Source organism: Rhea americana, unplaced genomic scaffold (genome assembly GCF_003343005.1).
Source record: "Rhea americana isolate MKP2758 unplaced genomic scaffold, rheAme1 scaffold_18, whole genome shotgun sequence".
In the NCBI taxonomy this organism is placed as follows: Eukaryota; Metazoa; Chordata; class Aves; order Rheiformes; family Rheidae; genus Rhea; species Rhea americana.
Window position 1 is genome coordinate 4226001 of NW_028185927.1, and position 25365 is coordinate 4251365.

Consider the following 25365-nt stretch of genomic DNA (forward strand, 5'->3'; position numbering starts at 1 on the left):
GAGCGCAGAAGCGGTGGAAGAGCGAGCATCGTTCTGCAGCCCTGCGATGAGGATGCTCATCTCGGAAGGATCTGATAGCTTTCGCAAGGGCTGCTCATGCATTTTTGAGTGACTATTCTAATACGGTGTCCTCGCTGGCTTCCTCTCTTTGATCCAATGAATCCTGACTTTTTTAAAGCCGTATCATTTTAGCAAGAGGAGTTAATGTGTCCCAGTTGCTCTCCAAGAGCCCGTGGTCACCTTTGGAGAGGTGACCACAGACTCCAGCAGCTGCAAAGCATGGAGAGCCTAGATCTCTCCTGCCTCTTTTGAGGGTCTAGCCACCCAGCAGTGTATAAAAATCATCCCTTAGCTAATCTTGCTTCAAAAGAAGGGCAAAAGCTTTTAAGTTGGGAGTCATACACGCAGTATATGGGGTGTGCAGAAGATGAAGGCTTGCGTTGACTTTGACGTAAGCGTTTGTGGGGCCTGGGGTGGTGTTCGTGTCTCAGGTGGGAATAGGATGGAGGAAACTCTCCTCTTCTGGATTTCTTTCTTACTGGCTTGTACGGCTTCCTGCAGACAGCACGTGGGTTGCAAATCCCATTTGAAGTTACCCAGCTCTCCTCATACGCGGCACATGGTGCTTAGGCATCTAACGTAAGGCCCCGAGTATCACGGTAAATAAGTTTCTTTGGCAATGCCTTAATTGATGAATCCAGTACTCCCCTGTGTGTTTGGTCATGTCTTCACCCCRTAGCTGTCTCCTCCTCCTGCATCTTGGTTCCCAGGGGCAGGAAACAAGGTACACGGGCCACAACAGTGCTGACAGTGCCGTTTTCCACGGTAGAAAACATAAAAGTTTCCATTTTCTTGCAAAGTTTATTGGTGTGTAAAGATATTCAGTTTTTTTCTCATACCTCCATGATCAAATTGCTGTTAAGACAAATACTTAAATGATTTAAAGCAACAACAAAAAAAGATTAGCTTGGAGCTATACAGACTTAATAGCAAAACAACACAAAACCCTATATTGATAAGAAGGTTAATGTTTTTTCACAGCCTAAAATTCCACCTTTTAAAATCTTGTAAAATTTGTCAAATGATTTATATTTACTATAGTTTAGCTGACTACAGTTATTTAAAAGGGACAAAAGTATTAATCTGAGGAAGATACAAAAGCATCTAAAATGTGGTTTTAATCCCAGAGAAGTGGGGAGAGGGGGAAAAAAAAAAAAAAGGTTGGTACTGTTTTGTGTGCAATTCCCAAGTATATTTTTAAAACAACATTGAATTTTTACAGACAAATTATATTTTTCTACTAACGAGGGAGTTGGAGGGGAGGGTGAATGATTGACAAATCTTTAAGGGCCTGATTTTACAAGATGCTGCGCAACTCCTGATTGCTGCCAATCACTTGCATTTCCTTTCAGTGGATCTGAGAACATATGGCATTATTCAGCTGGTGCTGAGCACCTTTAATCACAGTCCTTGTAATGCCATATTATCCTCATTCTGTGCAAATGTGAGAATTGCTGCTGACGTTTTAAATTGGAGGGTTATTTGGTCCTTGCCTGGACAAATTCCCAGCTGATATAAATGGATGTCCTACCTGAGGGAGGATTGCAACAGCARAGCGATAAATACCAATTTTATAAGCACTATTTTATACACACAAACTGTGTAAAGTATCAATTCAGTACATAAAATTCTTTGCCTCTTCCACTTTTATTCAATGGCAAACAAAACACTGTTCTTATTGAGAACTGAAGTTTAGTTTACTCTCAGTGCAAATTTCAAAAAGTGGAAAGTCTAGATGTTATGTGCGCAATGCAGTTGATTTAAAGAGATCAGAAAGATGCTTAAAAAAAAGAAATAATCAATTCCGACATACTTATTGTCCTGCATTACAGTTACCTGTAGAGAATCTCTAGTCATGTGTATCTGTTTTTGATGCCTCTACAGAATAACTGTCCAGCATCCTCTACCCAACCAATCAGAATGTAGGAAAATCTACAGATATGACGGAATCTACTGTGAATCTACCTACCAGAAGTATGTTGAAATCTGTGTGAGTCTTGCCTCTAGCTCGTGCATTTAGTGCTCGTGCTCTCCCGCTATTCAGAAATTACACGCGTGTTGAAACCGTATACTTCTTACGTGCAAAACCTCTAAAGCGGGCGCAGAAATGTGTTGTTTAAATCTTTGGGATTGTGCTCTAAAAGCTAAAAAGCATATTAAAAAAAAACCCTATGGCTTTATTAAATCTCTTAGGTATGCTTCTGTATAGTGCAATAAACAAGAATGCATACACTAGAAAATCTAGGCAAAATATATTGCACAGGTGCTTCACATCTTAGGGATTTGAAAGGTGTGTTATGTATAAATTAGCTGTCACTTTTTTTCAGTCGTGTAATGGAATGATGAGTTGTAATTTGCATAATCCTTTAAGAAGTCAAATTATACTGTCATGTAGCAGACTTAACATGCTAGCTAGGATTTCATAGCTTTGCAGCTAATTAGTATGTACCTTACAGGACAGTTAAATTGAAGCTGAGTCCTCTTGCTTTGCAATCATTTGCCTTTGTCCATTGCCCTAGCAGAGCCCGCTTCTGTGCCTAACTGAAAACTGCTACGGGTGCTGCCGACAAAGTGCTATTGCTGTGGGCAGGCAAATGAAACGTGGTTGACTTCTGCCACTTTTGCAGTCAATAAAGTTCCTGTGTTACTGTAGTAAGAATTTAATAATGCATTTCCGCATCGAACTGAAAAGTATGCATTTGACAGCTACATTATAGATGATTTTTGTATTAATATATTGCAAACGCATTATCGGTTGTCTGTTATCTTACTGGATATTGAAACTGTTTTCTGTTACTTGGAGTGTAAAAAGTAACCACTATATTCTTGGTTTGTATCTCAGTATTATCATCTTGTGTATAACAGATTTCGTTTTGCAAAAAGCATTTATGTCTAAAAGTAAATGTATTTACATTGCAACAAAATGTTTCTTTGGCTAAGCAGTAATGCTCATTGTAGTTTTTCAGGTCGTATTCTGTCGTTCCCTTTTCTTATTCCATAACCTATTTGTTTGCTTGGTGTTTTTTTAGTAATAGATGCAACCACATCAGTAAAAGCTGATACTTCAGGTTAAACAAAGAGTATCATCTTGGTTTATGGAAATGAGAGGAAAGGAGAAATAAAATTTTCTGTGTAATTACAGCATCGATATATCTTGGTGAGCCAAAATGAAAATCTGACTTCTTGCTTAGCTTTTCTCTGAATGGCTACTTTTGGTGTTGCATATTATTTATTCATGCTGTATATTGCTTTATAAATATTTCTGATGAGCACTTTTTGAATTTTTATACCTTTGCACTCCACCTTGCCAGGTAATGGCAATGCAATTGAAGCAGCCTCGATGTAGTGTGGTTTTAGATGTCAGCAGAGAACTTGGGTCTTTACTTCTCTTGTCTCCATAGTTCAGTGACTGTAAAAATGTCTTCATTTGTTTAAATGTTTGAAACAGATTTGTTGTGTGCTATTTATATCAGTTTTTAGAACAACTTCATGATTTAGAAACTCTATTTGTGGAAATAAGAAAACTTGGCATAGCGTAGAAGAGCCTGTCGTCTTTGTCTTGAGTTTTGAACAGAGCGATGGCCTCRCTCCGAAAGCTACAGGATACCTGATTATCCTAAACTTTATCTAATTTCACAAATTATAGTCAGGATAGTTAAAACAGGAGCGCTCACCCCGAAGTGTAATGGTATGTGTTTATCTAGAAGTAGGTATATGAYTACAAATAGATGTTGTCTAAATCGTTTTTCAAAAAAAGGCAGAATTCAAAAGTCAGAAAGGTGACAAAATCCTAGTATTGTAATTGTCTTCTGTTTTGCCATACCTGAAATTCYCTATGTAAAGTGCTTAAAATATTATTATCCAGTTCACCTGTTTTTTTTTAAAAAAAAAAAAGGGATTGTTTTGGAAGACATGGGTATGTCTTTCTCCAGCAAATATAAAGTGCTTTTTTGATTTTTTTTTTTTTCCTCTAGTATTAGTGCAGTTTTCTCTTGCTGCTTTTCTGCAGTTCTCCGAGGCACGCTTTTGGCAGCACCATTGCCGCGGGCACTGTGCTTGGCTAATTTAAAGCTGCAAATCGTTACCGTGTGCTTGACAGCAGTGTAGATGTCCAGGCAATCTGTGCTGCTTCCTAAGTATTTTAAGGTCATTTTTATGTTCTGGAGTTTTTCAGAGTGTTGTTTAGCTAGTATTCATTTGCTGTAATTCCGATAATCTCATGGTGTGGTCACCTTCTAGGCGCAGGAGTACATGCTACATCTTTCTCCTCTAGGTTAACTTCTGCCTTGAACTATTAATCCTTAAGGTTCTGCCCATAGTAAGATGATTTAAAAGACAAGTCTTTTTTTCCCAGGAGAAGTAAAGCGAATAGGGAAGAGCAGGTAACTGTACTCCGTCAGAAATCAAGATGATGGGGTAAATGCGTAAGAACATCTCGTACTTAAGTCGCAGAAATACGGCCACAGTCCTACTAGCTCCCTTTTCCTTTCCTTTCTCTGCGAGGTAGTGAAGCGAGCTAGTACTTTAGGCTCCTTGATTTCAGTCTGAGAGGTGAAGCAGTTTTTCCTGGAAGCTGTAGCTTGGTCATATGCACGTTATCATCTTCAGTCTGTAAATGCGCAAAACATCCAAACTTAACGGACCAAAATAAGCTCCCTTCAAACCGCACGTTGGCTCAAAAACCAAGTAGGTGTTTTTACAAATGAGAAAAAGGAGGCACAAGGCTAAACCGTTCTTGTCAGCCTCTAAGGTTTAAATTAATATTTGTTTGTTTATTTAAAGGATAGAGCAAAAGCAGAATGGCTTTGTGTGGCCAAGAAGTCTCCTGGTTCTGCTAGACACCCCCATCCACCCCTCAAAATCCTCAACATCAACCCCAAAACCCTTTCTGTGGGCCTAATAGCTTTACTAAGGTTTGTAATTAGTGATTTCAGCTAGAGAGAGAACGGTTCATGGCAAGATGAAGCTGTCCTGAGGGTTGTTGAAGTGGTCTGCAGTGCTCATTTGGGCAGAGCAGAAGACATCCTGCACAGGAGGAGCTAGTAGTTTCAGATGGAGAATCACAGCTTTGAAAGTGGAGGAAAAAAACCCTGCTGGCTTTTCTGCAGCTGGGCATACTGGTGCAGGTCAGTCTGTTCGTCTGTGGGCGATCCAGAGAAGTTGATAGTGTCCGAGATCCTTATGCTTAGCTTTTTCCTTCTTCCTTCTCTGAGTGATCCTGTCTCACACAAATTGGCTCAGAAAAACATGAGATTATCAGTCTTTTTCTCTGTATGTCATGACTCATCTGACATCACATGGCTGAGGAGAAGTTACAGGAGTCCAAAAGTATTTTTCTAGCTTCAGGAAAAATATGTTATAAAAAACCCACCAACTTTGGTGTCCTRTGTATAGGCATTGATCTAAATTTGCACAGTATAGTCCTCGTACTGAAGAAGGTGCCATTTCTTTAACTCTGCCCTAATACATCAGGCAGGAGAAAGGTCTTAGTTTTCCTGTACAGCAGCTATTTTGGGGGGTCGTGTTTCTCTTGCTTTGGATCAGGATTGTTCTCCTTGCAATGTGAATTTCATAGGTATATTTGAAGAAGCAGCTGTGTATCTCCTCTCTATAAACTCGACCTCTTCTTGAAAGTGTTGATTACCCAGATGTGCCAAAGGAGCYGCTGGTAACTCATGTGACAGGTTTTTTCGGCATAAATCATCTAGCAGAACTTTACCTGAGTTACAGCTGCCCATTTCTGCTCTCACCTCTGTAGCTTGGAGCACATCTCCGGGACCTCTTTGCCGGGCTGTTTCCTGGCTAGTTGCACCCACCTGCCTGTAGGGGATCATCAGCATTCAAATTACACTGCTGGTCTGTCTCCACTGAAGAAAGTGTCGGTTCTAGCCTAAATGCAGCTATAATTTTGACTCCATTTCCTTTAGCAATTAAACTATACTTGAAACAAATCCAGAAGCAACTCAAGCTGGTCTTACGTGTAAGGTATGGGAGTGGACCTTCTTTGGATAAGAGATGAGGTTAGCTATGCCACTTCAAAATAGTTAATGATCACTGGCTAATTAAGTTGACTATCTAATTCTGGGCTGATTGGAGCATTTGAGAGAATATCACTCAAATATATAATTTTTCAGTAACAGAACCTTTACCATGCTTACTTTTTATTCTAGGATAGTTAGATGCTGCACTGGTTTTAAGACTTTACTCTGAGATTAATGGAACCTAGTCTGTAGAGAGGAGAGGAGACAGGTCTATATGTTACCTGAAAAATTTCTTCCACGGAGTAACAAAGGGCCACATTATTCCGTTTTGCAAGATCTTCTTCAGTTTATAGTTCAATAGAAAATTTGAAGACCCATTTAAGCTCTGCAGTAGCTAATTGTAGTATCTATTCTGAGTTAAATCCTGAAGCGAATTTGGGATTGGTCAATTGACCAATTAGGCAATTACCTTTTGCTGTCTTGCATGCAAACCCTGCAGAACTGGCTGGGTCTTCAGGTCCCATGGCCTACACCCTTTGACTGGAATAGTATTCACAGGCTGATAATTCCCTGTTAAGACATGGTATTTGATACTGAACTGAAATTGTTCTTGCATTTCATTTTCATTTCAGATGTGAAGGGCTCTTTCTTCTCCCCCTCCCCAGTCATGTTATTTTTTTCAGAAATGGAGAGATCAATTCAAATTATCTGTGACTGAGCTACTGTTTGTGCTCAGCAAAGCTTTGCTTTTCCCTTGTTCTTTGCTCTGCTTTTCTCTGCTTTTCACAAATACAGAAGCATCAGTGCCAAGTATATTCAAAATATTACCTGTGGAAAAAATGAGCAAGAAAACAACTTCATCTCCTTTACTAATGATTTATATGTACTTTCTACAATTGAAAAAACTTCATTTTTTCCCCCCAAATATAAGTAGTTAATTAAATAGCTGCAGTGAAACTCATTTAAGCACTGTGGATTGAGGTAGCACAGCTATCCTGGAGCATTTATGTATGTTTTTGAAAGGTAAAGCTCTAACTCCTTGCCATCTTTTAATTTAGAAGAACAATATCAGATGATGCATTGATGCCTCAAGTAAAACTGTGTTGCACACAGATGTGTATACACTGAAAGAGGAGYGCTGTGCTAGACTCATTCATAGTTTGGTTTTTTTTATTTTTTATTTTTTTATTTTATTTATTTTTTTTTAAGTTTAGAAAGAACTGTTAAGAYTATGTAGTCCAGTCTCCTTTGCAAGACAGACGGGAGTGTTCCAAGTAACACGATCCAACAACTTCTGCTGCTTTGAGAAAGAAAATGTTGAYATAAGGACTGTAAGTGAAAGAAAATCCTCCCTTTTTTAGGTAAATTATTCCTATAGTTAGTCACCATCTCTATTAAGTATTGATACCCTATTTTTAGTCTGAAGTTTTCTAACTTTTACTTAGTGGAAACATAGCCAGATCCAGCACATAGAAACTGGAGAGTCCTTTAATATTCGTGATATTCTTCACCTTCCCCCGTTTAGGTATTTATAGACAGTGACCAGCTGACTTTGTATTTTTTTTCTTAGAAAAGCGAATTTTCCAGAATTTGAACAAGTCTTGCAGCTGTCTGATGAAGTCTTCCTAGTTTGACTGTGCTTTTTGACGAGTGGACGTTTGTGGAGGATGGAGTTGTAGCACTAGTGTGGTCCATCAGCTGTTCCTGCAGTAGTTCTTCAGGAGCGCAGATATAAACCAGGGCCACGGTGTTAGGCACTGTGCAAAGCAAAAAGCCTCTCTGTCTCAACGCTGCTAGTGATTTATATAACCTGTTCCTGTTGCCACTCAGTACTTGCCTGCCTGTTCATCGAAGGATTGCATTTGCTGCTTTAGCCAGTGTATTGCACTGTCGGCTAATATTAATTTGGTTATCCACGTTCATCCGTGTGCCTCTCTCTGGGTCGTTACGTCGTCTTTATTTGGAGTCCGTGTTCTTAGGTACTAGAAAGACAGCTTTGTGCTCAGCTGTGTTAAAACACATCTTACCAGGTAAGCCCAGACTGCCACGCGATCTGTAGAACTGACGACTCCTTGGTATTTACCATTTTATTATCTTTTGTGTCATCTGCAAATTTTRCTAGCAAGGGTTTTACGTTTTCTTTCACGTCACTGATTTATTCTCCTGCACAGGTACTCTGCAGGGAATAAAGGGGCTCCAGGAGCTCTTCCCTGCCCGGAGCACCGGGATCTGTATTTCAGAGCCGCTGGTCCTAGCGGCCGGGAGCAGATTAGGGCTGCCGGCAGCGGCAGGCTGGATCCCGAGAAGGGCAGTGAACCGGGAGCACGTGCCCTTTCCTTTCAGCAGGCTGGGGTGGCAGCAGCCTTTCTTTAAAGTAGCGTAAGGCTCGCTTTGCGTGGCGGTGCCATCCAGTGCAGAGCACAGTTCTCCCTTGGAAATTTTTGCGTCTCTAAGGATGGCTAATAGTAAATTCATTAAAAAAAAAATAAAAAAAATAAAAAAAACCACAAAACCAACCCCCTTTGGGGAATCAAATCTAGATTATTTGCAAATGCTTAGCAAAATCTAGATTATTTGCAAATGCTTAGCAAATTCAGTGAATGTATTTATTCAAGAAGAACGGGGAAAGGATTGTTTTTGGAAAGCCTGAACCCTTTCATGTTAGGTTTTTCCAAAATGAATTATTTTTAATTTCATTTCTAAATTACACTTTTCCTTAGAACTAGATCTACTTTTAAACTGGCCAGAAGATTAAATAATGAAATAATGAAGCACAAAGATTTGTTGAAATAAAAGTGTAGAGTTCACCACAAATGAAGCTTTTGGTTAACTTTCTGTCTCTCTTTCCCTTCCCTCTGCTCCCCAAGAGTTTTTCTGCCAACTTAAAAGGAAATGCTGCTGGCAGAGCTATCCAGCACTGTTCTTAGATTTTTGTTGAAGGTTTACGTTCAGTTGTTCATCCATCCGTACATTTATTTTCCCATTTAGACATTGGATTTCATGATATGAAAGTAAAACAACTGATATTTTATATTCAGATACAACAATATCACTAAATCTCTGGCATATCCATGACAAAACTGTGACTTTCTGCTAGAATTCCTTCGCAGTAGCAGTAGCCTTACTCRGCTTAATGCAACTATAGAGGTTTGTTTTCCTTGCAAGAGAAATACTGCTGCAATGAAAGCAGCCCAACACTTGGCAGTCGGCACCACCTCAGACTGCTCTACAGAAAACACCAGACCTGCATGACGTTTTGTAAAAATAATTTGGTTGTACGACATTTCTTTGGGGAAGATGGTGTTTATGGTCTTCAACTTCCACATATGTTTATACACAAATGTGCACACAAGCACATGCAAACGTAAAAATAAAGAAAATACGATCATTTTAGGAAAAAAGACAATGAAAGTGTCATGCATAATTCTGTCTAATGCGAGGGCAGTAGCAAGGTGGAAATTTGTGATTCCTGTCRTTTTTAAGTATAAACCCAATCTTTCTTTTTCCAATCAAATTACCACATGAACCAAAGAAAATACAATTAGGATTTGCACTTAATTTCTGGTAAATAGTTCATAAATTTCTTCTAAATACCAAACAAAAAGATCTGCTCAACAAGGAAAGACACAGTCTGCGACACTTCAGAGCGCTCTGCTCACTGAGCAACAAGAAACTGGTGGAAGTAGATACCTTTTCCCTATTATAGTTGCACTGAACTTTGCCTTACTGTTTCATAAGTGACATTGGGTCTGTGCCATCTTTGAGATTGCAGACTGTGATGCAGAGTAATTTAAGATGCTGTACCATGTACCATTTAATCAGGATGTACTATTTAGAGTATGTGTGGTGTACTGGGAATAATTTGTGTATAAAGTCTTTCCAGCTGCATCTATATAAAAGGTGAAATTCCCTTATCTCTGCACAAAAATCAGTTAAATGGACTGCGGGGAACTGAGCAGCAGTTGAATGAATTAATTTCATGTACCTGTCCATAGCTGGCTGTGACACTGCAGTGTGGCTCCTCCACAGCTGACTAGCAGCCAGGGCCCATGCACATCTTCGGAGCTCTTAGGCTGTTGCATTTATATATATATGGAACAATTATATCCTTGCCTAGAGGCATTCTGGGCAGTTTTCCTCTCCCTAACTCAATTTTGGGTACAAGCTTGCCTAGCACGGTGGCTCAGTGAGCCTCACTAACAGGGTGGACTTTACCGCTCATGGTCTCAAAGATCAGAGGTGGTCGCAGTGCAGGAGAGGGAGCTACCCTAGCACTGTCCTGTCTGCTGCGTTTCTTCTCATGCAAGCTACGTGCATGGTGCTGCACGTGGAGGTGGTGGTAGGGTGGCACGGGACCGAGATGCGTGTCTCCTTTCCCCATGGCAGATCTACCAATTTTGGCACTCTACCTTGGGGAGTTTGTGATGCACGTGCAGAGAGGCCAGGCAAAGGAAAAACCGCTTCTGTAACCTGTTGTGTACTGAGTGTGATGAGTTTGGTAGCGTATTAGTTCCCAGGCTGTCAGGCATGATCCCAGGAGTACCCCAGGGTCATGGGCATGCGCTAGGCTTTATGCTAGGCAATTGGTACCTTATACAATGAGTTACCAATGCTGATTGATTAATACTGTAGATGTTTTAGGTTCTCCTTGTTTAGACATAAATAGTTAATAGCAACAATGTTAAGGAGTAAATAACTGGATTTATATAAGGGAATTGACTCTGAGGCTTATAAAATAAAAAACAGCATACACTACAGATCAGAAAGGGGTTTATTTACTTAATGTATTTTCTGGGCGATAGTGAGAGTCACAGAAAACCACATAAAGATGATATATATATTTTTTTTTTTACTTGGAAGCTATAGAACTCATAAAGCAGTAGAAGTCTAACACCCATTTCCACTGACTTTCTGATTTCATTACTGCCTTTGGTATAGGGCACACTTGCTTTGCCTAGCAGCATTTCCTGTGTCCTAAGAACGCTGCCATGCTCTGCCTTTGGAGCTGAATATTACCCTGAACATTTTGCTAACTTTGCAAGTTAAGTTGAGTGGTTGCTATTCAATAGACATTGAAAATGAAAAAAGAATATATTTTAAACAAAATACTGAATACCTTAGCTCAGAGCTAGAATTGTACAGAGCAAAATATTAGTCAGGTCTACGTTATGTTTTGCTATAGCTTGCTCAACTGAAGGTATTTAAGTGGTGCAGTGTCCTGCTTGGACAAAGTTGCATCAGCAATAACGTCTATAGCAGATACTGTTCACCTGTAAAACTGTTCTTTTACTGATATTGTTCGTTTTGCTCATAGGTGGTGATTTTATGATGAGTCCAAAGCAAACCTCTGCTGATGTAGCTGATTAGTACTAGCTTAGTACTTTGCCACGGTGGTATACCTAGTTTGCTGTGTTAGCAAAATGCTCTTAACGCAGACCTCATCTGGTTTTAGCCATTCACTCTTTTCACTCTTAATTTCAAAGCTTAACAAAATAAGACTTCTATTGTATTTTAAAAAAAGCAACAAAAAGACCTCTGTAGTGAATAGTCGTGGGGATAGAGAGAGCCAACAACCTGCACTGCGTTTAAAAAGCAATCCTTTTTTCAAAATACAATTATGTTTTCATTCTAGGAGATATTGTATGCTTGAACTACGAGTGAGAAACCTAGTCTTCTGAGTTGTTTCACATATTTCTTATACTTAGAAGCCTGCACGGATAGTGTGATTTGCTAGACTGAGACAGCACATCCACACTGAATCCCACGTGGTTGAGTTAGAGTGCCTCGAAATCAAATGATGTAAACAAAAWTTTTCCAAAGCTATCCCGGGATTTTTTTTTCCCACGCTTTCAAAACCCCCTCAAGCAAAATTGAAGAGAAAAACCTAATAATGATCATAACGTAGCTAACGAAGTTTTATGCCTTGCTGCTTGCTTTGGGCAACCCCCGGATCTTAGGAGAGCGTTTTACGGTTGCTGCAGCAGGCGTTTCCGTGCTTCCAGGGGCAGCAGCAGGCTTTCGGACGCGCTGCGTTGCCGCCAGGTTGCTGGCGACGGCTCCGTTACGTGCTGGACCCAGCGTGACGCGCGGCGGCACTCCTGATTCATGTCACCCTGGGGAGCAGCAGGCACGCATCCAGAGCGTGCATCAGCCTCAGTGGTAACGCTGGCGTTGAAATTGCTAGAAAAGGCATCAGATAATCATCCCTAGAAGTACTCCTCGGTGCTTGTAACACTCACAGCTGGTAGACTCATATCTTAAGGGAGCACCGTACTGGCTAACAGGCAAAACATGTTAAGTTTACCRAACGGGTTAAGGCAACTTCATTAGATCGTTTCTCATTGTTGTTGTTTTCTTTTTTTTYCCCCACCTTCCCTCTAAACACTTTAAAGCTAAAAACAAATCTTTTGTGAGATGTGAGAAGAGCAGGTCAACCATTCCAGGCTGAGGCTGTCTCTTAGAGGCTAAAATGAAATCTAACTGTTGACATTGTCACTGAACTGAATGGTGTACATTTTAGAATAGCAGCTATTCCTGTTTTTTATATATACCTCAAATTTATGTTGCTTGTGTTATGTAGATAGGTTGCTGCACCCCTGCAGCAGTGTGTGCTTCATAGGAGTTAAACAGTCTAAGCAATGTTGTCAGCTGACCAACCAGTGAACTATTTTTTTTTTCTAGTTATCAGTAAATACCATTTATTTTAGGTTGAGAACCAGGAGTAGATCTTTTCCCTTAAATTTCTGGAGAGTCTTCTCACAGCTGTATCTTTTGAGAATTTATAGGAAAGGTGAATAAAGGTCTTGTGTCACAGATGTTTAGAAGATCATTTTATACGGGACTTGGCTGACCCTTAAATGCACTGGCTTTTATTAGGATAAGTACCCTTTCACCAGCAACAGTTTAAGGAGGCACTCTGCAGAGGCTCTGCACTCTGTAGAGTGCTTCTTTAGATGACAGCCCTGCTCAAACAGACCTTGCAAGCATCTAAATACAGAGCCTCGCAGGCAGCTATGCGCTCAAGGTTGCAGCTGGGAGGTTTCCTGGCTGCTTTTGCTTGCTGTTGGAGAGCATCCCTGTCTGGTGGAGCGGTCCCAGTCCTGCCTGCTGACGAACACTCTTTAAGATGTGCTGTTAGGACAGTTGAAATAAGCTGGAGCGTTTGCAGAGCGTGCCGTTCGGCGTCACGCGGGCACTGCGAGTGCAACGCCTCCGGTGCCTGGCCCCGTCCCTTGGAGGTTGGGGTACGGCTCACCTCTCTACCCGTACGTACTCATGAGAGGTGGCGGTGGGAACTGTGTTAAAATTCACTTTGGGATGGAACTCCGTCTGGATTAACATTTGCATATTAACGTTTCCCACATGCTTATCTCAGCCTGGTTTGTAAATCTCAAATAAGTAATTGCTTACTGTTGGTGGTCATACCCCTCATGTTTGTACCCCCAGCACTGTGTCTGCRTCTTTGCTGGCCAGCTTGCTTTGACTATTTTGGGTGGGTATTTTTAACTGACAGATAAGTAAACTCRACTTGGATGATCCGAATCCAAAGCATCCAAATCTCAGCGCTGTATTTTTGTTTTTAAGCAAAATTTTACATCTGCATTAAAATGAAAAGCACAGAGTTGATATGGATGCTGCATATTGCATAGAAGCAGTGAGATYGCATCAAAACTAGAAAATTATTATGTTTTAGGCCAAGTGCAGTAGTAACTATAAACAGGAAATTACTGTTTTTTCTCCCCCTTTGWGTTTGTTTTTGCTACTGAAYATCTCCCCACTACTAACCTGTATTYCCATCTGGTTGTTGATGCTCCCGTAGCTTCCTTGGTCAGCAGTTGTACCYGCTGTTACTTAACCCCCAGCCCTGGGAAACGGGTGGGAAGGTTGGTTCCTTGAGGAGCGCGGGCGAAGGCGCCGTGGACCTGGCGGGAGGGCTCAGGTAGCTCGGTTTTARTGTGCCCATCGCCCTCCGCGACGTGCTTAGCTTCCCCTGGCTTGAGGCTCGTGTCCTGGAGACCACGGTACGCCAGACGGCGCCTGCAGGGGAAACGCAGGTAGATGTAATGAACCGGGGAGGTCACTGGGGAAGTGTAGTGCTTAATTTGATTATGGTCTTAGATGCAAGGGACTAGCTAAAGCATAAACGCTGGTGTTACCAGGTTTATTATCTGGTAGTAAACAGTCCACTCAAACATACGAAAATTTAGGTCAGAACTATAATTTACCGCAGTGGTGAAGAAAAATGTTGTGGTAGAATGAGYTACCATGCTATTAGTTACAGATTTTGGCATTTGACTTTTTTAGTGATGTATTTGAAAGCAGATTGCAAATGTGAAAATGCTTGTTTTTTTCTTTAACCTGCTTTTAATCAAATGAAAAAAAAATTGTATACATACTAGAACATTTCTTATGTGATGTTGGCRTTTACAAGTGACCAGTGCATGAGTTTGGAGCCTTTTTCTTTTTTAAAAGGCTTGCCTATGTCCTCACCTTCTTTCAAGAACTGTTAAGAAAAAATCTGGGTACCCTGAGTAGATTTTTTTTTTTTTATGTTAAGTCTCTTATGTCCTTAAAACACAACAAACTGCTCTTGCTCACTAGTATTTTATGAAAATGAAAAGTGGTTTGACAAAAATTCCATTTGCTTCCAAAGCACTGGCCACGTTTCTGGTTTTCAGTTCATACCAGAACAGTCAGGCAACTTTTTCCAGAAATTGTTTTCCCAGATTGTGCAAGGAAGACTGGATTTATATTAAATTCAGCGTAAAAACTGCCTGCCTTGAGGTACGTGGGCCCTTTCAGATGATAGCTGTTACTGTCTTTCAGTACTTTGGTTGCCCTAAGACTGGTCTCCTTGGCCTTGCATTTTGCGAAGCTGCTTTGCGTTTACATGCTTWGAGTGTGCCTAACTGGAACGGTAGTGTTTTCTGCCTGCTGCAAACCCTCTCCAGCTAGCTGTCGAACACGACAGCGTAAAGTAAGTCTCTAAGGTATCTGTAGCGTGTAGACCAAAGACTGTTTGGGATGGAAGGAGGCTCATCTTTTGTAATTTAGAAATGCTATACGAAGACCTAGTGACTTAGGTGCTTACTGCGTGCATGTTTTTGGTATGGAAGAGGGGATTTGTGATGTGACTATTTGTCACAAGTAGCTAATTGCATTAGTAGGTAAGAATGAGTTTGATTGCTACATATGGGTATGCAGTACATTCGGGGCTCCCAAATATATACAATAGGAAAGTTAATTATATTTAACATGACTCAAGCACATTGAAGTATTATGACTATTTGAGGATCTGGCTGTTCATAATGTGTAGGACCAGGTTCAAGATAAGAGATATTGCTGCATAAATGAATGACTTGATGCGTTGGAAACTAGCTGCGCACCATCGCGGCSCCATGGCATATCTCAGGCAATGGGGACTCCTTAAATCATTCCCATTTGATTCGGAGCATGCCCGTGGGAGAATGCTCAGAGCAGTAGGAAAAAGAGAGCATGTGTTAATTCTAAGTCTTTAAAACTGTAGAGCCTGGGAGACTTGCTCAGGGGGCTGGTGTGCAAGGTGCAGGAAGGCAGACAGGGTCCCTGGCTAGTGGAAAGTCAGAGGAGGCAGAAGAAACGTGGCTGAGGAGAGCGGCAGAGGCAAAGGTTGGCCCTTGTGGTGGTGGGGGGAAGAGGCATGTGTCAAGGAGAGCTCTGGGATCCTCAAAGAGTGCTGGTCAAAACCCAACATATCTCATGAGTGATGGGCCAACTGGAGAAGTGTATCTTGTGCAAGTATCCATAGCCTTGTGTGCTRCCAAAAGGGAAGGATGCTTGTTTTGGGAACCCTTAGAAGAGTCTGTGCATCTCTTCCTTCACCTTGTCCATACCGTGAAGGAGTGGGCTCAAAACCACGGGGGCTAGAGCGCACTGCCGATGCTCTTGAGGACTGGAGAACAAGGCCAGCACTGGTCTCCAGGGAATAAAGCAGGCTGCTGCAGAGGGATAACCAGGAAAGCCCATGCCCAGGAACTGTGCCAGAGAAGTCGAGAAAGCTAGTGCTGTAGTTTATCCGACTACAGGACCTGTGAAAGCTCAGAGACATGGGGAAACCCAGACACATCCGCTTGATAAGTGGAAAGGAGTCTTCCAAGTCTGTTGGTGTTATGCATCGGGGGAAGATCCGTCATGCGCCSGCTTAATGTTCAGATTTTATGGATCTTGCAGTCAGATGACTGTAGATGTAATTAACATTTCTGGAAAGAAAGAGAGACCTTTGAGCTCTGTACCCATCTAGAAAACAGAGATTTAACAAGCCTGTGACTTTACTAGCAACTAATACCACTACTGGTTGCAGTTTTAGGAGGAACATAGGGATACACCAGTAGAACATTTAAGTTGCTCCAGTACTTGTTCCACGGTCATAAATAAAGCACTTTTTTTTTTTTTTCCACTTCTGTAACTCTTTTATTTTGCTTGAGGTAAGATTTCATCAGCACACAATGCAGCTTTCCACCTCCCTTAGGACAGCAATGACAAGGCTTTTAAATGGCAGAAATGTTCAGATCTGACCCAAGACTCTACCTTTGGTGTTACAATTCAGATTTAAACGCTTAGCTTATCCTTACTGCTGAGTGCTCATGTTGAGTTTTGAATATATCAGGATTTTGGTAGCATTCCAGTTAGGGACTGAAATCAAAGAATGATCTTTAAAAATAGAGTATTTCATTGGTTTAAAAATTGGAATCTCAGAGAAAGGAAGGCAGGGGGAAAACAGCTTTTCATGACTTCAGCATTTAGGATCCCAGGTATTCCTGTAAGCTGAATGATGTAGAGGATTTTCAGATCTAGGAGATGACTATGCTGCTTCTGGCACTGAAACATTTTAGAGAAGCAGGATGGAGTTGTCTTAACCTCTCTTTTTTTTTCTTGCTTTTATCTAATTTGCGATTCTGGAGTTTCCTTTTAACATCATGCCTACTCTTGCATCRTTAGTGTGCCTTTATTCTTTTGTCTCAGAAATGTGTCCTGAACATGCTTTTATCTCACTATGCCTGCTTATAAAGCTCATGCTATTTCACCACTGTGGCACAGCTAATGCTCCTTTCCCTTCCTTAAGCCTGCTGCAGTCTCCCTGGCCCTGCTGTCAATCACCAGCTGGATGCTGAGACAAATTTTTTATAGCAGCTTCTGTCAGTAAAGAGAAAATATTTTGAAAAATACAGTCTAAAAGCTGAATGTCAGCCTGCTGAGTGGCCTGGTTAAACAGGAGAATTGACTCTGCCAAGTTTTTGTTGTCTAGCTTTTTTTCTTAATTAAAAAAAGTGGTTTGGGGTCTAGCCCAAATAATAAACAAAATCAGACTTTCTTGGCAGAGACCCATTACTTGACTAGCCTACTAAAATTCTTAAGCATCTGCATTACAGTTTCTGTCTTCACTCTTCAATTCTCTGTAACAAAGAAGTTTTCAGCCCATTTTGGGTATATGACAGAGGAGTAGCAAAGGACCCATAAACTTCAGTGGCTCTAGCAAATCCACTGTTGTCTCCTATTTTTTCCAGCTAAAGATAAATGACTGTGAAAGTCTGTTTCTTTTGAGGTTCCAAATCCTACAATAAACAGTACTTTTATATTTTTATAGGAAATATTCCAGAAAAGATTTTTTGACATCCTGAGCAGTTGAGCCAAGTCTTTATGACATTGGCAAACCACACTCAAAAGATTTAGATAAAGCAAAAAGCCACACACGTTTCTTCAAAACCTCTTGCAACGAGGATTGTGAAGCACATGGCATATTGCATAGTAAATCTTATATTAGAAAGCAGCAAACCTCTTGTTGAGAGGTTGCATTGGTCTCTCGAGCCGGAGACTATTGTTGTCCTGTAGATATATTGTTGGAAGTTGCATTGAGAAGTGCAGCCTACTTGTTAGTTGATAAATAGAGATTAGAATCATCTACTAGGCTATTTTATGGTGCTTGTTAGCAATATTTATCTTCCTAAATTGATTCAGTATAATCCTTGCTATGGCTCTACCTCATTTCTAGAAGACATATAGATAATATGGTACTTAAGTGCAGTCTTACATGTCATGGAAAAACTGCTATTTTTTCTTAGTTGAATTGTGCAGCAGGATTATATTAGCATAAGACTTTGGAACATTTGAGCTTCCGTAGGGTATRGTGTGTGGTTGATACGACATGACTTGCCTTCAACAGTTGTTTTAACAAGATATCCTTCATATAAAATATACCAAGCCGAAGGGCATAACCGAGTAAGTTTAGTAAGAAAACATGTTGGTAAAATTCTGCACTTTCATCTTTATCTGATTAATTCAAGACTGAATGTTACATAGAAAGAAAGTATTTTTAACCTAGCATAGTATATGGTATGTTTGTTTTTTTTAAATAGTCTTTTATATTATTTTATATAAGATAATTTTTAATAAATTGCTAAACTTATTGCAAATGCATGTACACTTACTCGTGGTTTAAACTGGTATTGTTAAATATCTTCTCACTTCTCCTAAAAGCTATTAATAATGCATTAATTAATGCTGCTGTAGTACTTGGCATATTTAACACACAAGATAACTTACGGTTCTTAGTATCTTAAACTGTATATTAAAAAGACTACCGCTAGTGAACAAGAAAACACACTAAATGTGGTTATGGAAATGTTGAACAATATATATGTGGTTCTGCTTTTCATTTATTAAAAATAGATATGCTTTAATWGTTTGGTAAAATTGCTAACATTGTTTGAACTTCTATGATTCCTTTCTCAAATTCTTGCTGATACTTTATTCTTTTTATYGGTAGCAAGCAGAGACATAAGGTGTAATAATACCAATAATTCATTTTGGTTCATTGAAACAAATCATTTCAGATTTTATAGCAAAATCATGTATTTTTATTATTAACTGCTTTCTTCTTGTGCAGGGTGCAGGTCTTTTGGTATTGACTGAAAAATATTCAACCAAATTAGTATCTGAAAATTCATGTAAATATCTTAAAATTTGTATCTATGTACTTGCATCAAACAGGTTTGACCATGAACTTGAGAATAGATTTCAGATATAGACAGATTTTACTGTCTCTGACTTGTATGCTGCAGGGAAAAACTTACTGCTCAAGGATACTAAATGGCTCGAGGGTCTGGTAATGGGGTACGGAGACCTTCACCTCTAGGTCACCAGTCTGAATGCAGCCCAGGTGGGCAGAAACTCAAAGTCATTATTATCTGATGGCTCTTGGATGGCCTGTGTAAGATGAGTTGGTGGTCCCACTCARCTTCCTAGTGGAAGGATGTCAATATGGCAAAATTATCATCATGGTTCTCCACAAATTGGTACCCTTGCTGGACTATTCATTAAAAAAAAAGGTGGCTGAGTGGGCTTGGACACCGAATCGCCCTCTGACCCTCAAGCGGTTCCTCTAGGTCAGGCAAGAAGCCTARTTGTGTAACAGAATGGAGAAGCTGTGGGGACTTGTTAGACCAGGTCTGCTTTGCAGAGACGTTTCCAGAACCGTGTAGCATGTTTGGCTCCTGCTCTCGTGGCCCGCAAGGCGCTCCAGAGCGACACTGCGTGCTCCCTCGTACAAATAAGCTCAGCAGTAGGTGTAGGGAAGTGGAAGAATCCAGAGGGCTGAGATCTGTGAASAGACGGACTGGGGAGGTTACGGTCCTGGTGGAGTTTCGCTAGGAGCTAGCTGGCTGAACCCCTCAGCTTGCTGCCGGTAACTTTGCCACCGGACTGCATCTATTTCCGTTTCCTTGGAGCTAGAGGAGAGGGGGAAAACGCTGTGTGTTGCTTTTGTCAGAGGCAACGAAGGAAGCCTTCATTGCGATCGCTGCCTGGAATCAGTGCTCGAAGGCTAATTTTTCTGGGGAAGGTGAAACCCATGCAGCTTTCTGGCCCTTTAGCGTCAGGCAGCTGCAGGAGATGCCCTCATCCTCGGGCTCCTGGAGATCAGCCTGGAGGATTTCCAGTCTCCACTGCCTTGCCCCGCGGCAGCCGAAAGCCGGTCCCTGCTTCTGCGGGTGGGCCGAGGGGCTGATGGATAGACCACGCTCCCGTCGGGCTCCCGGTGCCTCCGGTCGCGCTTGCACGCTCTGTGCAGCGTTAGTCAGATTTTGATCTGTTATTTTCCATGCAAGAGAAGTGAAGGGAACAGACTGGCTAAGGCACTGCACCGGTGAGGCTGAAATCCGTTCCCTCTGCTGCAGGATTTGGGGCGATTAGGGCRAGGTGGTGCTGGTGTTCCGCGTGCCCCCAGCTGGGGCGGGGTGCCGGTGCAGGCACTGGTGCTGGGCTCGAGAGAAAGAAAGCGGGAGAAAAGGAGAAAGAAGCACRTCCTGTTTCCCACAGAACTGTTTTGAAACAAATGTTAACACTTAATRTAGTAGTTCCTTCTAATAAAAGTTGAAGTGTGAATTAAATGATTTTAAGATGCTGGGCAAATTTCCCTGGAAAAGATAAATTTAYGTTTCTAAAAATACAAGTAAAAAAGATTTGCAGTGAGTATCCCCGGAGCACTGTGGGCTAACGTGGCTGGTTCTGTACGCGTTCTCCCTAACGAACAGATCAAYGCGTAGCGTTAGGCTGCCTGAACGTCCTCGTGCCCTCAAATACTCGGTGGCCATTTAGGGTTATTCCATTATTTGACTTTTTACTATTCATTAAGATGGAAACGTGTAATTCTTTTCCATAGATATTGTTTATGAATTGCTGATTTTTTTTCCTCTGATTGAGAATAGTTAAAATAAGTTCTAAAAGAAAAGGGATATATGTCACTGTTGTAAATAGATATTTGCCTGTAATAGATTTGCAGTATAGTTGCCTCTATTGAGATCAAATCTCCATAAATATCAACGTTTTAATAAAAGCCTCCCCACTGCTTGTTTATTGTGCAATATAAAATGCTAAASAGTCTGAATGTTGCATTAAAATGCTATGATGTAAAGAAGCCTACAAGAGGTTTCAGCTGACGCATACCTTTTCAGCACTGCTGAAATTCAAATTCTGAAGATTCAAATACAGAGATTCAAATTYGTTTGTTGTTTAGTAGTCTTTATGAACTGAATTTCTAGATTTAGCTTGATATTTATTTCTTTTTTTTTAATGAAGTAAAAGCAATTATATCCAAGGAAAGAAATTGGCTAATACTTCTTAATATTATCTATTAATTCTAAATTAAATGTTTCTGTGTGTGTACTGCTGCTGTTGGTTTTTCAGCAAAAGTACTTGTAGTTTGTAGCTAAACAGATTTTTTTCTCTTTGCTACTTCCTCCGATGCCTTTTCARAATGCCTACATCTAGAGCTGTAACTATGGATGATGATTTAGGGACTGCAGGAGTTAGACAAGTCACAGCAGAGGTTTGTAACTTCTTTTAATTTGCTAATCCATGCATGGAACAACATTTCCAGCATTACCCAGAGATTAAGCCCCAGGGCCAAGGGCAGGGCCTCAATTTTAGTTTGCTAGTGATAGGCACACTGTGGCTAGAACTAGTCCTCTGCTGTGGACAATGCCAAGCCTTTTCAATTTAAATTTCAATAACATTAGAAAAATATTAAACACGGAGTGTATGCATTAAAAAAAAACCCTGTCTTTTGCGTTCAGTCATTTCCCTGGATAAAATATGTGCTGTAATATTAGAGATCAAAAATCTGTTACTCTTCTTTAAAAACGGAAAGAAGTATAAATGAATATGGTATGTTAATTTTATGCAAAATATTTATTTCTAAGGGTGTGATTATTAATGAGCAAATAACAAAAAAGATAATTATTTTTGTGTAATGATTGCATTAATGTTTAGCACTGTAGTAAGTACTGCACTTCAGTACAATTTTTTAATAGATTTTTGTTTACTCTGATGATTAACTGGTAATTCGTTCATATTAAGTTGGCAGTTTTTAATGTAGGTCGCAAGAATGGTAATCACTTTATTTGTTGATAGCAACTTTATTGTAGTGGAAAGATTTTGGAACCATAGATTCAAACTGTGACCTTAATTTATGTAATAAATAGACAATATATTATTATAATACATCATAAACCTGTGAAAGCTGAAGAAAACGCATCAGGTAATGTTCAGGTATTACTTCATTACCTTCCTTTTTAAATATTCACCAATTAATTTTTCTAAATTCRGAACTTCCAAAAGCAGCTCCTCAGTCGCGGTTATTTGTATGAGATGGAAGCAGTTCATAGCTCTGTTATGGAAAGTAGTACAGAAACTACAGGCAGACTAAATGTAAATAGAAGAACCCTTTTGAATGTCTTTTGTGTTTACTGGAATAACACGTGTGATGTGGTCATCTGTTATTGCTGTATGGCTTAGTAATGCGATTCCGCAGTTAATTTCCCTCCTGTTATGTTCCCTGCAATGCCAATTTTATGGACCATGGCAAAAACAACAGTGCACTTAGCAATGTGCTTAACCRAAAGGAAGTTGCCATTTTTGTAGTATCCACCTCCAAATAGATGACGCAAAAGTGGCCTCTTTTGTATAAACTCTAGGAAGTTTAATAGGAAGGGCAAATGAGAGATCGGATTGGTGAGACTGGGAGGCTCCTGAGTACTTGTTACGCCGCAGAAATGCTGTATCCTGGCAGACGGAATAGCGAAAGGAGGATTGTCTGCCTTGCTAAAGTGGTGCTCCTCCTCCAGAGGAAGCCCGTGGGTACGTTATGACTCCATGTGACTCCTGTGTAAAACTGGGGAGCAAACTTGCAGAGCCTGTCAGGATTCTCTGCGTTAGGGTTACACAGACCTAACGCCTGTAGCTGGACGGAGGTGGGTGTGGGATGCTTTTGCTGTAGTTCTCTTCTTTTTCAAACAGATTCTTAGAGCGTACTCATTTGCATCCCAAGAAACTTTCAGCATTCGGCTTTTCACTTTGTTTCGTGTCCTTTGAGTTTGGGAAGAGTGCTTGCAGATTTCCTGCTGGGAATCTTTTAATTTCTTTTGGATACTCCTCCCCGTTAAGTATTGAACTAGTAGAGGCTCATAGCAAATGGTGCCGTGGCTCCAAATTAAGTAGTACTGTTGCTTAGCCATTGCGAAGGAATGGCAGTCCGGAAGGAGGTTCCTGGAAGGTGCAAGTCTCAATCCTTTGGCCACTTGAATCCTTTTATTAGAGACAGTTCTTCCTGATGATTTTATAAATAAATCATATAAAACCAGCTTGCAATTAAGATTTTCATCAAGCACAGTGCAAACGGATGTTTTTCATTATATTTTTCATTGATCTGTCATATTTTTCATTGCAAATGCAACACAGTCTCTAACAGCCCTCTGATTTGTGGTGTGTGTTATTGTTATCTCAGGTCATAGAATGTGTAATGTAATGAGGTACTGCATTTTGTCTGAAAGTCCTAGGCTTCAATATACATGCTATTACATGCTATAGTTTCAATCTCTATATCTATTTTTAAAGAGCCTACAGCAAATAGCAGATTCAAAAAAAAATTAAAAAAAAAACTTGGGATGGTTAGAAACATAAGCTTTTCCTATGACTATGTCACTCTTTTGGAAATAGAATGGTATTAAAGAGTGTAGCAACTCTACGCTTTGAAGGAAGATTTAAACAGTTTCTCATCGTGCTAACTAAAAGGGGTTGATTTGTTATGTTAGTTGAGTGTTAAAACCCCRCCAACCGTTCTATACTTACTAGAGGTATGACTTCATGATCATTAAGTTTTAGGTCAGACTCAATTGCAACCATAATAAAACTTATTTCTTTGCCTTTAATGTTTGAAAGGTAGTAGTACAGTATGTGTGTGGTCTGAGTTTTTTTGCAGACGTGATCTGCATTTAATCTGGGAAAATTAATTCCCAAGGCTGCTGGCAGGCAGCATGTACTTGTTAATTATTCAGGTGGATGACAAATGCAGAGCAGAGGTTCTCGCAAAGACAAAGTTTGTATGATGCATGTTTAGTAACTGATAGGCTTGACATTCTGTGGTGTCTTATTCAGTGCTAATCCTAATAAGCTGCCTGATGAGATGAACGCCTATCCTCCTGTCCTTTAGAGAGAGAAAGCAGAGATTTGAAAGAACTTCATTATAGCAATAAATCCCATACTTTCTGTTATTCTTGGTGAAAAGAGTTCTTGTCCAGATGAATAACACACATGCAGAAAAAAGTCAGAATAGTAGTATAATACAAGGTATTGAAATGAATAGAAAAGTATATTGTAAATGCCTCCACTGTGAAAGTAGCTGCAGTTTAACTTTATTGGCAGGCCAAGTTCATGCAGTTTAATGCCCTTCAAATTCCTTGGCTTTGATCTGGAAGTGATATAATCCTATAGATGTATCATTTATTTTCCCACAAAGACATGCAGGTTGCCAGGATAACATTCTATTTCCTATAACCATCACTTTCCTTTTCTGTGTGTTTGGCAGTGAAGTGCTGCGCGTAGTCGGTGCTCGCATCGGGCTGGGCCGTGGCGAGGGCTGCGGTTACGCATGGATATTGGAAGCGGGAATAAGAGTTCGTCAGTGCGAGCGGGCCCTGGATCTCGCCAGTCTGATTCTCCATTGCCTTTGCATGGTTTTTTTCCCCTTCCTTCCCTTATTTTTGTTATAGTAGGAAGAATAACAGATTTAATTCACCCTTATCACAGTGAGGAATGCCTGGTGCCAGTCCTGAGTAACATTTCTCTAGCTACTCCAGGGCCCAATGTCCACATGTGCGTCTTCTGTCTGGTCGTGGCTCTCTTCCGTACGACCGTCTCCTCCGTGGCTATCTGAAAGAATGAACATGGGCTTTCTGAGCTGGGATTTATATGAATTATTGGCGCAAGAATTTCAATTTCAAATCTTGTAACTTTTATACTGAAAGTAGACTTTCTACTATACTGAAAGTAGACTTTCTACTATATCCTACGGTTTTATTATTTGGGGTGGATGGATGCTGATGGACGATTGGTGTATTTTGCACTTCTGTGAAGCTTATTTCTGTCTTTCTCTTCAGCTGAACTTAAACGTGTCCTGTAGTCCAAACAGATACGAGCTTGGGAGAGGATGAGAGTCACTAGTAGGTTTAGGTCTAGGTGCTCATCTGACCGACTTCCCCTTTCTGTGTGGGTGCAGAGTGTAATATGTTACTGTAGGTTCTGGTATGTTGACAGAGACCTCTGATAAAGCAGAATTGTACCTGCTTTCCAGACTTTCTTGAAGTATGGTGGATACTGAATAATAATCAGAGAACGACATTTAAATATTTTGAGGGCACTACTTTGTGGCTCATGAAGGTTAAAGAATTACAGTAACATAATGCACTTGTTTATCTTTACAAAACACGTGGTGTATTGAATCCTAGCTCTGAGC

The 25365-nt window shown here is 40.4% G+C and overlaps 1 protein-coding gene across 1 annotated transcript in view; it reads left to right on the forward strand.

Annotated features, from left to right (window-relative positions):
* The window catches only part of NPAS3 (neuronal PAS domain protein 3), a 588522-nt gene that overhangs the window by 75387 nt on the left and 487770 nt on the right, over positions 1-25365 (forward strand). The window contains exon 2 of the mRNA XM_085301814.1: positions 1945-2034. Coding sequence (XP_085157940.1) covers positions 1945-2034 — 90 coding nt within the window. The remainder of the gene's footprint in view (positions 1-1944; positions 2035-25365) is intronic.